This window comes from Microtus ochrogaster, unplaced genomic scaffold (assembly GCF_000317375.1).
Source record: "Microtus ochrogaster isolate Prairie Vole_2 unplaced genomic scaffold, MicOch1.0 UNK72, whole genome shotgun sequence".
Taxonomy (NCBI): domain Eukaryota; kingdom Metazoa; phylum Chordata; class Mammalia; order Rodentia; family Cricetidae; genus Microtus; species Microtus ochrogaster.
Genome location: NW_004949170.1, coordinates 634,543 through 647,834, shown reverse-complemented (window position 1 = coordinate 647,834; position 13,292 = coordinate 634,543). Strand labels below are relative to the sequence as shown.

The 13,292-nt window shown below is 47.8% G+C and overlaps 1 protein-coding gene across 1 annotated transcript in view; it reads right to left on the bottom strand.

The window, feature by feature from the left end:
* Window positions 1-414: 414 nt before the first annotated feature.
* The window catches only part of LOC101984826 (interferon-induced GTP-binding protein Mx1), a 20,244-nt gene continuing 7,366 nt past the window's right edge, over window positions 415-13,292 (bottom strand). The window contains exons 4-15 of the mRNA XM_013354817.2: window positions 13,041-13,233; window positions 12,155-12,292; window positions 11,371-11,525; window positions 11,005-11,143; window positions 9,402-9,600; window positions 8,555-8,633; window positions 7,402-7,524; window positions 6,953-7,094; window positions 5,480-5,638; window positions 4,308-4,384; window positions 2,865-3,119; window positions 415-962 (exon numbers count right to left, since the gene is read on the bottom strand). Of these exons, the coding sequence (XP_013210271.1) occupies window positions 735-962; window positions 2,865-3,119; window positions 4,308-4,384; window positions 5,480-5,638; window positions 6,953-7,094; window positions 7,402-7,524; window positions 8,555-8,633; window positions 9,402-9,600; window positions 11,005-11,143; window positions 11,371-11,525; window positions 12,155-12,292; window positions 13,041-13,233 (1,887 nt within the window). The 3' untranslated portion in view covers window positions 415-734. The remainder of the gene's footprint in view (window positions 963-2,864; window positions 3,120-4,307; window positions 4,385-5,479; window positions 5,639-6,952; window positions 7,095-7,401; window positions 7,525-8,554; window positions 8,634-9,401; window positions 9,601-11,004; window positions 11,144-11,370; window positions 11,526-12,154; window positions 12,293-13,040; window positions 13,234-13,292) is intronic.

Sequence of the window (13,292 nt, the reverse complement as noted above, 5' to 3'; positions counted from 1 at the left end):
ACATTTGTGCTTGGCTGTCATGCTCGAAGGAAAATTGAGACGCAGAAGGATGCCTTAAAGTCTCTAGGTTCTCACTTTCAGTGGTGTGGTCCATAATTTTTTTAAAAACACCCTTTTGTAGGACTGGAGAGATGGATCAGTGTTACAGACATAAGGACCTGCGTTCAAATACTCATAACCCACATACAAATCCAGACACAGTGGCCCCCGACTGTTATCTCAGTAACAGTGAGATGGAGTCAGAAACTAGAGTTCTCTTGGAGGCTGGGGTTAGCAAGCAGGGTGGTGCGGAGATCCAGGCCAGAGAGAGATCCTGCTCAAAAAGTAGAAGGCACCTAAGGATCGACACCCAAGATTGTCTTCAACCTACACAACACAGATATACACAGAGAGAAACACATGCACGCATGTACATGAGCAGATACAGATTTATTTCTAAAGTTTGCCACATTGCTAGGTCTCTTGTCTTAACCCCTTGCAGCTTCCTTTATGTGACGGAAATGGAAATCTAAGGGTTTTGGAGCTTTTGTTTGTTTATTTGTTGGAGTTTTGCTGTCGTTGTTAGGTTTTTTTTTTCTTTTTCTTTTTTGGCTAACTCCAAATGGTAGCAAGTAGAAGGTTCAGACTATACAACATTGATGGAATGCAGGGCTGAGGTATTTCTTCCTCAAAGAAACCCTTACTTGCTCCATGCCATGCCACAGACATACAGGGCAGACGGGAAAGCCTCACTCTTAGGAGAATTTGACAAGCTTGTGCCGAGCCTGGTCCAGCCTTGAGATCCGCCTCTTCAGGAACTTCCTCTTCTCTGTGGTAGCCTTCCGCTCAGCCAGGAGCCTGTTGCAGTTAGCCTTGTCCTGTAAGAGCTGAAGCATGGCTTTCTCCATCTCTTTCCCAAATGTTTGTAGGGTGAAGAACTGGATGATCAGGGGGATCTGTCTCCCAATGCTCCTTCCGCACTCCTAGAAGAAGGGACAGGACACAGAAGGGTTAAAAGTGGAAAGAGCCATGAGTGCCAGATAGACCCAGGTTTCCAAAGGGGAAGACCCTAGCAGGTGGGCAGAACTGGCCTGGTCTCAGACCTGTTAGCATGCAAGTAGAACATGACCTGGACAGATATCAGTTTGTTGGGATTCTGCCCTACCAGCTTCCCTTCAATAGGAAGGGGTAAAATGAGCTGGAAGATGGTCCGCAGAAAGCCCAACTCCATTTCCAAATGGCAGATCTCTGCTGACAGAATCACTCATCCGTCTTCATTAAATCTCATAGCTTTCAGTGACAGGGAGCAGGATTGTGCCAGGCAGAGTTCTGGGCTAGCTACCTGAAGAAAGTTGGTTTCTATCTGAGAGGATGTTCTGCCCAACTCTCCCTCTCCTGAGACAGGGTGGTGTCCTAGACATACAGTACTGATGGTTCTACAAGGCAAGTACTTCTTTGGAACTCAATCTCCTTCCCTGGGATAGCATGAGCCCAGCACTCTGGGGATGGTTAAGCCAATTCACCTTATCAAAGGATGCCAGAATAAAAACAAGACAGATCACAAGTACCTAGTTGGCAGTTCAGGGACATATTGCAAGATGGCATGCAACATAGATATATTTTAGGACCAAAGACAGCTGGAATGTGACTCATCTTCAAATGGACGTGGAAAAGACATATCAGGAATGGGGGGGAGGGGCTTTCTGGAGGCATAAGGACCTCAGACACCCAAATGTGGACACTTTAGGTAAGAGGACCACAGCTTGAAAGAACAGCTGATGCCTGCAGACACAAACCCCTCACTTCTACAACATGCAGGGACCTTGATATTATGCTCTGAGAAATAAGGCAATAGGAAGGACAGATGTGATTATACTATGAAGAGGTCCCTGGGGTGAGCAGACTCCCAGCTAGAAAGTATAAAGATGGCAGCTGGGGAGTGTGAGAGAACTAGAGCGGGTATTTAATGGAGAAAATGCTGTTTGTGGCAGATGGAAAGTTCTGGAAGGGCATGGTGGCAATGCAAAGGTATCTAATGTCTCTCAATTGTTGCACCAAACAATAGCTGACATGGAAAGGCTTGTGTTGTGCAAAGAAGATAAGTAAGTCATAGTGTGCCAGGAAGTCAAGCCGCATGGTGCACTCGGAAACTACCCTAAGGGGACACACTGTCCCTGACACACGGAAAGGCCACCTACGGAGCAGCATAGTACCTAGGAAACCCAGTGTACAGCTCAGAGGTGCACATGGCCACAGGGCCTTTCAGAGTGAGGGCCAGAACAGTCTCCAGGATCTATGCCAATACCTGAACCTGCTTGATACTGAAGGTTAAGAAGTCTAGAGGGTCAGAAGTGTAGTGAAATTCTGAAGCACTTTGGAGTCTGAGGCAGGAGGACTCCCAGGAGTTTGGGGCCATCCTGGACCTTGTAAGTTCCAAAGCAGCCTAGGCTACAAAATGAGATGTCACCTTTAAAGAAATAAATAAATAAAGATCTGAAGTGACTTTAGATGTACAAGAAAATCCTAGGAACTTTGCTAAAACTCTAGAAAGACAATGTCTGTTTAAAACACAACAAACAGGGCTGGAGAGATAGCTCAGCCATTAAAGGCTAGGCTCACAACCATAAAACACAACAAACAAAGACTGGGAAAATAGCCCTCCCACGACTGAGCTGGGTCTTTCTGGGGCTGGTACTGTAGAAGCGGTTTTTTGGAGACTACCAGCTGACCCTGTGGCTGAGGCTTCTGGAGGTCAGTTAACACTCCCTGTGCAGAAGGAATCCCTGGTGGTGTTAATTTACACACAAAACACTACACAGAAAAGTATACTGAAGAAGAGGGAGTGGCCTGGAAACCTAGTGGCTCTGGACGATTCCCACACTTACCTGGTAGTAGGCATTCAGGTGCTGGGTCATTTCAGTGACAGACAAGTCCTTTTGAGGAGGTTGAGAATTATGTTGAAAAGTACTTTGGTTTAACACTTTATTATTCTGTTTCTTGGCTTCATTCTCTCGGACCTCCTCCAAGGCTCCCTTGTAAACTTGGTCCTGGCAGTAGACAATCTGCTCCATCTGGAAGTGAAGTCGGATCAGTGCTTCAGCTTGTTTCTCTTGCTTTAATCTGATATCTTCAATTTTGGACTGCAAGGAGAGAAAAACAGTCACCAGCCTGTTGTGGGATATTTGTACACTGTGCGAAGATGCGTTGCTAGGATCGGTGTAATAGCAAGCAGAATCACCAATAGCTAGACAGAAAGAGGTTAGGCAGGATTTCCGGGGAAAGAGAAAACACTGGGAAGAAGAAAGGCAGAATTGTCAGTCAGACTCTGAGGAAGCAGGATGGGCAGTATAGAGATAAGGTGGCAGAATGTAGATTAATATAAATCAATTAATCTAAGTTAAAGGAGCTAGTTGGAGAAAATTCTAAGCTAATGGCCAAGCTTTCATAATTAATAGTCTCTGTGTCATTATTTGTGGGCTGGTGATCCAGATATAGTCTGACTAGAAGTTTACTATAACAGCCGTCAAGAAACACATGATGCAGAATAAGATCACAGGACACCTGGTCCATCCACAAGTATCAGGCCACCCCCCAAGAACAAACACAGGTATCAGCTGGGAATAGCCCCTGTACCCCCTTACTAGCTCATTCATGCCACCCTACCAGTTGAGGCTGGAAACCAGGGGAAGCCTGAGCCGGGCGTGGGTCGCCACCTGCTGTAATAGTCAGTCTTCAATGTCAGCTTGACTGGATTTAGCATCACTGTGGAGGGTGTTTCCAGAGAGGTCTGACTAAGTGAGATTGGAAGGCCCACCCTATTGAGGGCAGCACTATCCCATGGCTCGTGGTTCTGGACTGAATACAAAGGAGGAAGAGCTGAGCAGCATCCCTGCTATGATGGCCTGTATTCCCTTAAACTGTAAGCCAAAGCCAGCCCTTCATGAAGCTGCCCTCGCTACACACTGGTCACAGATAAACATCTGTCAAGGGATTCCGTGAATGGCAGATGGGTTTTTATTATATTTCATGTGCCTGTGGGCTATCAGGAATAGGTTCATTTCCTCTGCACAGAACGATGCTCCTGCCTAACAATGCTCTTTGGACTTGTGGGTTTCAACATCTCACCTCTGAATTCATTCCCCCACCCCTTCTTCCCCGTCTCATGACTGCTTTAACCAGAAGAACTGTAACCTTGTCTTGAAGACACAAACACACATAAACTTGAGTCTTCATTTCTCTGAACAGACACAAGGGGGTTGGGATGGTCTCAAACAAAGAAATCGTGCTTATCTATTATTCTTTTAAAAATAATATGTAGTTTGATTTACCTTGGCAGCACTGAAGAGGTTAAAAAAGTCACCAAAATTGTTTGACGATACACTTATGAAGGCCTTTCGAACCATGTCTGATGAAAGAGGGAAAAAAAAGTTTAATATTGACAAGACCGTCTGTACTTTGTATAGACTGGGACTGGGGGAGCGAGGTTAATGTGGCTACAAAGTTTCCTTTCTGTTCCCTCTGCCTTGTCCTCTTCCCCTGTAAAGAGGAGGGTGCGCTCTGTGGCTGAGGAACTCTGCAAGTATCTGAACCTCGCTATCTATTGGCATGGATTATACCCTGTACCGCAACTAGCTTCGAAGGATGTTTCTAGCAAATTATAAATACAGAAATTCCTTGTCTAAAACTTGTCACCTCTATCTCATTCCTGTCTGTGAGCCCGAAGTGCCCAGCCATCTACATGAAATAAACCCAAGAGACACTTACGGGAGTCAGAAAGTTAACATTAGCCCCTTTACTCTGGAGAATCCTCTTCTGTCTGTGGAATTTGTCATCTAAGCCACTAAAGCCTAGGTGTCATGCAGGACGGGTCGTAGACATGATCACCTGACGGAAGTGAGGGCACAGCCTCTGATGCCTCTCTTTAGGTGTTATCCAACATTTAAAAAAAAAAAATGAAGCAGGGCTCTAACTGGCCTGAAGCTTGAAAGTAGAACAAGTTGGCTGACTGGTTAGCCTCAGATAGCCCCCCAACGTCCCCATCTCTGGCTCCACAGTGCTGGGATCATAAGTGCATGTTGCTATGCTCAGCTTTTATGTGGGTTCTAGGGAAGGGACTCAGGCCCTCATGCTTTCAAGACAAGCATTTTGCTCAATGAGCCTCCTCTCCTGTCACTGTAATCTGAAATCTTACGTAATCCTACCCATTTTTGCCTTTAAAAATAAAACTTCCATTTGCTTCCGTTTCTTCACGTACACTCAGTGTCAATGCTCTGTGCTAGGAGGGAGCTACACCCCAGTCCCAGTGACAAACCCTCTGCCTCCTCTGTAATTCCCACCCAGTACACAAGGTCAGGGAAGCCTGGCCCCAAGTTCTGTGATTGTCTGAGGGGGTTGCAAAAACCCAGCTTTAGAGAGGACCAACCAAGACAATGGGAGGGCCTCTGACAGCGAACCTCCATGGCCTTGTACAGCGTTCCTTAGGGACGCTGTGTGCACTCACCAGTGACCTTGTGTAGCATGTCCACAGCTGGCTCCTCTAGGACTTTTATTTGCTTTTTGATGATGTTCTCAAACGTCATATAGTTCACAAACCCTGGCAGCTCCCGGCCACGATACTGACTTTCAAATACTTTGATCTGGCTACATATCTCAGCAGAACCTAGGGTTAAAAGTATTGTTTTTACAGAAACCATCTTGCAGGATTTTTTTTTTTTTTAAAGAAATAAAACCAACTCTGGTCTTTCTGAAAAGATGAGTACCAAGAAAAAAAATGAAACGAAATAAATGGTGATTATGTTCCTTTAAGACTACAATAAAAAAACTGTGTCAAAGGTCACTTCTCTCAGTTGAGACAAAGTGAAATACAGAGCCAGAGACCACAGCAGAATACATTAAGAGGAAACCAGGAAACGACCTTGTGAGAGGGTTTATGAGTCCATTTGCATTTGGCCAGAGAAGAAGGGTCAAAGTGCACTGGAGAAGGAGGCGGTGGAAGCAGACAGGCACCTAGAAAGCCCAAGTGTACATGAAGCAAAATGGTTAGCTCCTCTCCCTGCTTCCAGAACAACTTCTGTGAGAGACATCCCATCAGGAGCAGAGCCTGCCCAAGGCTCCTCTCTCCTATCTCGGGAGGGAAAGTGGTTCCGTGGGAAAGGTATAGGCTGGCATTTCATGTGCAGTTTCACCCATTTACAGTGGGCATGCCAGCGACTTCTAGCAAATCACAGGTCTCTGCTGTGACCCAAACTGCCTGTTTCTGACCGCTTTCTGTCCTCTTGAGGAACGGTCGCTGTCATCAAAATCAGTCCGTCACACGCTTCCCTCTCTCCAGCCCCTCTACATTGTGCCTGTGCTTTTTGTCTGCCCACTTCTACCCAGACCATACGCCATGTCCATCTTCTCTCTATTCAAGGAGATTCTTCTGCAACCCATGATTAACTGGGGTGATTAACCCGCATTTTTCTTTAGATATCCTTAAGAAACAGAAACAGTTTGGGGTCTGTGACTCAAAGAAGATCAAATGCGGCTCCTGTGTCCACACTCCAGCCATTCTGATCCCCTGCATAACACACTAAAGTTTCCCCCAGATCCCAGGTTCATGACGCTTCCTGGAGTCACTGCCGTGGAAGAACATGTCCCCCCTAGTTCATAAGTTGAACTTCATCCCTCCTGTGTTGACATTGAAAGATAGGCGTTTAAAGAGTGACCAGGACATGCTGGCCTCACCTCACAGATGGGATGTGTGTTCTCCCAATGGAGGCCAGAGGAAGCTGGCTCTCATCCCCCACACTTGGCCCTCCACACGTGAGGACCAAGCTGGACAGTACCATCTTGGGAGCAGAGATGACGCCCTCACCAGTCCCTCATCTTCTGGTGCCTTGACTTGGAACTGTAGGCAAGACGGTCTTTTGACTGTAGCAATCAAATTCAAATTACCACAGTATCAATTACACTAACCCAAATGGATACTCACTGTTTTCAAAATGTTTTTCAATATAATAATTCCATTTAAGAAATTCATTTCTCAGGTTGGTAAACAGCCGACTCTCTCCCTCTGATATGGTTTCCTGTGCTTGTACCAAAGCGGTGATATCCTTATTGAAGGCGTTAATTTTCTGTGAAAGAGATAATTCACATACAACGATCAGGTGGATAGATGAAGCTCATACCATGAGGGGTGTTGAGCCACATGAAGTAATGAGGAGACTTGTCTTTGGCACCAGGAAATCCTTCTCCTTCTCTTCATGCTCCCCAGTCCCCACCAGCTCTCCCCTGCTTTCATCCATTAGTGCTGGTCACTCTTGTAATACTAGCGATGGACAGAATATGTTTCTGTCCATCTTAGGAGACTGGAGACAGAAGAGATTCCTGTAAGGTAGTGATGCAGGAATCCTCCATGGCAAGTCGCAAGTGATAGCGTACATCAATTAGAAAGAAGGTTCTCTCATTGTCGTCTTCTGGTATATCTGTGCCGTACTTCTGCAGCTCCTCGACTGCAATCTGATAACTCTCCTTTATTTGATTTTCCAGTAGTGGCAGCGATTTCTGAAGTAAAAAGAAATGAATGGGACATAGACATATAGATAGGGAATGCAGAGGAGACCCCGATCACTTAGAATCTTATCTGTTACACAAACTATCTATCCCCCCATCTGTGTGGACCTCCCATGGCTCCTCGACCAGTGAACCTTGGCAGACAGGATTTCCTGCCCATGCTTGTGACATTCTGACAGCCTTTGAAGGCTTCCCTGGTGCACAGTGGTGCCTTAGAGACACCCTTTCCACCCAGGTCTACCCACACACCTGCACTGGGCATACAACTCTGTAAAACTGCCCACTACATATGGTTCATGCTTAAAAGAACCACCCAGAGACAGTTCCTTACACATCTAAACATGAACTCTGCAGAGACCCTACACAGAGCATCTTCTAGTAGCTTCTGAGACAAGAACAGATGAACTAACATGAGATCCTTCAATTCTTGTGTTATTTTCAACAGATCTCTACAGCTTGCTGTCCCCAGACTTCTCAAGGCACAGAACTCAGCAAGAGCAGGCCTGCCTCTGTCTGCATCAAGGAGGACCAGAGAGGGTCACTCAAGATCATGGTGCCCTGCAGATGCCCTGATCTCCACCTGCATCCTGGGGGCCACAGGAACACCTTGAGCTCAGGAAGAGCCCAGGGAAAGAAGATCACTGCCGGGTTCTTTCCACAGCAGTCCTCACGCAGGTATGGACACTAAATCCACATGTGCTGAGTATTCTCAACACCCCAGTTGAGAACTAAGGGGTTTAAGATGCAGACTCCACCAGGTCAGAGAAAGTGAACGTGGCTTCTATCTGAAGAGGCCATTTGAACTCAAACTCTCGAGATCAATTCCAGAATGAGGGTCTCACAGCTGTGCCACCCAGAACCTAAGGGTGACAGCAACAGGAGCCAGCACAAAGCCTTCAGATACTGGAGTGACTGACTCCCAAACACAGCATGTCTGCGCAAAGAGATCTTGACCAGCTGTGTGCCCAGAACCGTCCCAATCCCAGCTTAGCTTGATGAAGGCACAGCCTCCCTGGCTTACACAGATGTGTGCAATGAGCTCCGTGGTCAGTCTCTCTGCCAGACAGGGCACTGTGGCCTTCCCATCCTCCAGAAGAACACTGAGGGAATAGGAGAGAGGGTCCCATTAGACTCAGCCAAAACACAAGTCTGCAGTCTGCTGTGGGGAGGCCAGGGCCAGTTTGGGAACTATCAATGAACCTTGAGATTAGTATTCATGAAGCACCCAGAGATGGTTTTGTACAGTGATACAGGGGAACCAGCTAGGATAGTTCCACAATGGGCTGCAGTAATCCCCCTCAGCACATTATTAATCAGAGTAAAATCTGATCTCGATAAAGCATATGTACACAACCACAGCTATGTTATCATAGCACCATGTGAACACACATGCACACACCTTCTATGTGTGACACACAAGTATACACACATATCTTTCTGTGGTGTGTGACATGTGAGTAGACACACACACACAGTTCCATGTATAATACAAATTTTAGCATATACACACCCATCCATGTAGTCTACACGTATGAGTACATACATTAATGCTTATGCACATTAATATACACAGAGCATACAGATTCAGATCTTCATACACTGGGTAGAGGTGCCTCCCTCCCACTCTTACCAGCTGAGTTCAATCCCTTGGTCCACCATGATGGAAGAAGAGAACCAATTCCCACAAGTTGTCCTCTGTTCTCAACATGAGCACTGTGGTGCCTTCGCATGCACAAACTACCCCCCACACACACACATACATACACACACATACACACACACACACACACACACACACACACACTCCTCATGTCAGGTCTGCTCTTGACTAGTGATTTTCACTACATGGAACAGTATGGGGGAGGCACCTGAAGTGTAGGTGCTCCTTGAAGAAGTCTTGCTCCATCTTCAGGGCCTCAGCCAGGGTCATCTGCTTCTGGATGTCCTGCTGACCCCTGCACTTGACTATCATGTAGCCCTTCTTCAGGGGGAACACGAGATTCCTCACCACATCAACGACCTTGTCTTCAGCCCCTTTGTCCACCAGATCAGGCTTGGTCAAGATCCCTACAGGGAAGGCATTGAGATTAAAGAACACACACTGGTGAGAACCAGCCACCAGCAGCCAAGGGCTACTGCCTATCTGTTCTGAGTAGTTTTATATCAAGTTGACACAAGCTAATGCCATCTTAGAGGAGGGAACCTCAATTAAGAAAATGCTTCCAACCAGGCACGATGGCTCATGTGTTTAATTCCAGCACTTGGGAGGCAGAGGCAGGCAAATCTCTGTGTGTTCAAGGACAGCCTGGTCTACAACTGGAGGTCCAAGACCAGGACAGTCAGGGCTAGAGAAACCCTGTCTTAAAAAACCAACCCCATCAAAAAAAAAAGACAGAAAGAAAAGAGCAAAAAAGAAAAGAAAGAAAATGCCTCCATCGATCGGACTGTAGGCAATCATGTAGAGCATTTCCTGAATCAGTGATTGGTGGGGAAGGGTCCACCACTGTGGGTGGTGCCATCCCTGGGCTGGTGGTCCTGGGGTCTACAAGAAAGCAGGCAGAGCAGGAAGCATTCCTCCATGGCCTCTGAATCAGCTTTTGCCTCCAAGTTCCTATTCTGTTTAAGTTCCTGCCCTGACTTCCTACAGTGACAGACTGCATCTAAGTTTGGGTTTTTAATGCTGTGAATAGACACCATGACCACAGCAACTCTAATCAAGAAAACATGTAATTGAGGTGGCTGGCTTACAGTTTCAGAGGCTCAGTTCATTATCATCTTGATGGGGGCATGGCAGTTGACAGGCAGACGGGGTGCTGGAGCCGAGAGTGCTATATCTTGCAGGGCACAGGAAGTTGATTGACAGTCACACCGAGGGAGGCTTGAGCAAAAGAGACCTCAAAGACCACCCCCACGGTGACACACTATCTCCAACGAGACCACACCTCCTAATAGTGCCACTCCCTTTCAGGGTCATTTTCTTTCAAGCTATTACAGACTGTTACCTGGAAGAGGAGGTGGAAATAAACCCTTTCTTTCCCAACTCGCTTTTGGTCATTGTGTTTTATCACAGCAATAGTAATCCTAAGACATAATCCATTGTGAGATAGAGAGGGTAGCTAAAGAATCCATACAAAGTACACGGAGACACAGTTCAGTCCCTCGATCAGATGCAGGCTTCTTCCTAGCACCTCTCCATGGCCACCACGCAGAGAGACAACAGCTATTTATCCTTTCGCTCTGTGTGGACCTTACCATGGATCCTCAGCCAGTGAGTCTCAGCAAATATGATTTCCTCCCTACGCTTGCCCACCTCTGACTCCTCATGCCTTTCCTACCAGGGAGACAAGATGAAGGGCTTGCTTCCTCCCACCTCAGTGGGATCCTGGCTGTGCTCTGAGTTTGGTCCATCTGGATTCAGGGGATGTATCCCCACTGGCACCCACACACCACTGTTATCTCCACTCTCCTCACCTATGGTCCTGTCCCCGTCAGGGTCCACCTCCTGAGCCATGCTCAGTGCCTCCGTGGTGGCGATGTCCACATTACTGGGGACCACCACCAGGTTGATGGTCTCCTGTTTCTTGATATATTCCTTGATGAGTTTCTTGATCTGTAAAAAGTGAGATGGTGAAGTTATGAAGACAGATTGAGAGTGAGATGGTTGTGGCCATCCACTTGCTTCAGGCTCTGGCTTCCATGGACTGCACCCCTCTTTAGTGAATCCTGGCCATTCAGTCTCACTCCCGACTCCACAAGGTCTGTCCTAGACATAGCCCTGGACATACTCCAGTGCCCCTTGCAGCCCAGTGTGGGTCAGAGTGGAGTCTAGAGTCTCACCTGCCATCCGATGTCTGCAGGCTGGTTGCCCACAGCCACCCTGGTGATCCCAGGCAGGTCAATCAGGGTCAGGTCTGGGACATTTGGGGAGCTGACATCCAGGCTAATGAGTTTATCACTGATTCCCAGCCCTACCCCAGCAATAAAGTTCTGGCCTGTAGAGGAGGGAAAAGGAAGCCTGGTTAAGCTTTGTGGGGTGGGATAGGGAGAATAGACTGAGGGACTCTAGACTAGCTAGATGGAGGGGATCTTCTTCCAGGGAACTCTGGGAAAGCATGTCTTGGCTATGCATGACCCCACAGGTTCCTGTATTGAAAAGTTGGATTGGTCCCCAGCTGGTCATAATTAAAGCTTCTAGACACTTTGTGAGGTGGAACCCCGCTAGAGGAAGTAGGTCACTGGGGCACAGGTCCATATGTCTCATTTCTGGCTCTTTCCTGTGGCACTCTGCTTCTCTCTGTCAACACCTGTACTTGCCATAATAATGTTCCTCCCAGGATCATAGGAAAAGGTTACCATAGACGAAAGCCTTCTGAATCCAGGAGAGAAAGTATGTCCACCTGAAAGGCATCCTGGGAGGTATTGTGCCACAGCTACTGAGAAGGAATACAGAGTCTCTTCTGCCCGGGGGTCCTGGGTGACAGCAGGTTTGAAGGGGTCTCATTTTTGTGTGTGTGTTTGTGTGTGCTGGAGCAGGGTCCTGACAGAATGACTCTACACTTCTCCTCCGACTCCAGGCAGGGTTGACAGGCAGTCAGAGGATAAGGGACAATGGGACACCAACCTTTGTTGATGGCCTCTTCCACCTGGGAGGGATCGGAGAGCTCCACTTCGATGTCGTCATAGATGACCTTGCCTCTCCACTTCTCTCCTGGTTCTGACTTCCTCAGTTTCAGCACCAGTGGGCACCTGGTGACGATACCTAGGAGATGCGGTCCCTGTGAGCCCTCCTCCTAGTATGGCACCCTCAGCTCTGTGGGGACCTTGGTGGGACCTTTAGGGTACCAGACATCTCTCATCAGCCCCACCCACCCCTACATCCTGTTTACTGTGCCCCTCAGCCTACTTTATCCTGCCCCCTGTTATGGTCTCCTTCCAACTCCTGTCTTTTCCATGACATTTAAACTGGGTCCCCGGACCATGTCTGCTCTGACCTCTCCCTGAGCACTTGATGACCACCACAGTCATGGAATTTAAGCAGCAACACTAACCTAGACACCAGTCTCTTCTCCAAAGGATATGTGTCACCTCAAAGGAAGGGTCTAGGAACCTGACCCACTTAGTCCTGGCTTCTGCAAACTGCAGGTTTCAAGTGACTCACAAAATGTACAATGGAGCAGTGCAATGGACTGAAAGCTGCCCCACCCCCACCCCTGTTTGGGCGCCTGGACCCTACAGTGACTGTTGGATAAAGAGCTTCAAAGGAGGTAACTTAGGCTCATGGAGAGCTTGGGAAGCTGCATGGGAGAAGCCCAAACCCTAAAACTGGTACCCTTGTGAGAGGAGGAAGAAACGGCTAGGCTGCACAGAAGAAAGGCTGCCCTCAAGCCAAAGAGGAAGACTACCTTGACCTTTGTTCTGCTGTGTGCCCAAACTGGGAGGGGATCTGCTTCTATCTTTTGAGCTCCAGGTCCCACAGTCTAGCAAGGCAATAAGCATGGAGCTCTCACCGCTGCCTCTGGGGAGGGCCACTCCTGACAGTGCTTCCAGCACAGAGCTCTTCCCTGAGCTCTGGTCCCCAATGACTGCTATGGCAGGCAGGGCCAGGTCCTGCTCCACGCCCAGGGCCCGCAGGGAGTCGATGAGGTCAATGCAGGGCCGCACCTTCTCCTCATACTGCATGCAGAGGTTGTTCACAGAGTCCTAGATGAGGGCAAAGCAAGAGTGAGGTTGTGCTCCATGGTAGTGCTCCACCCAAGGCT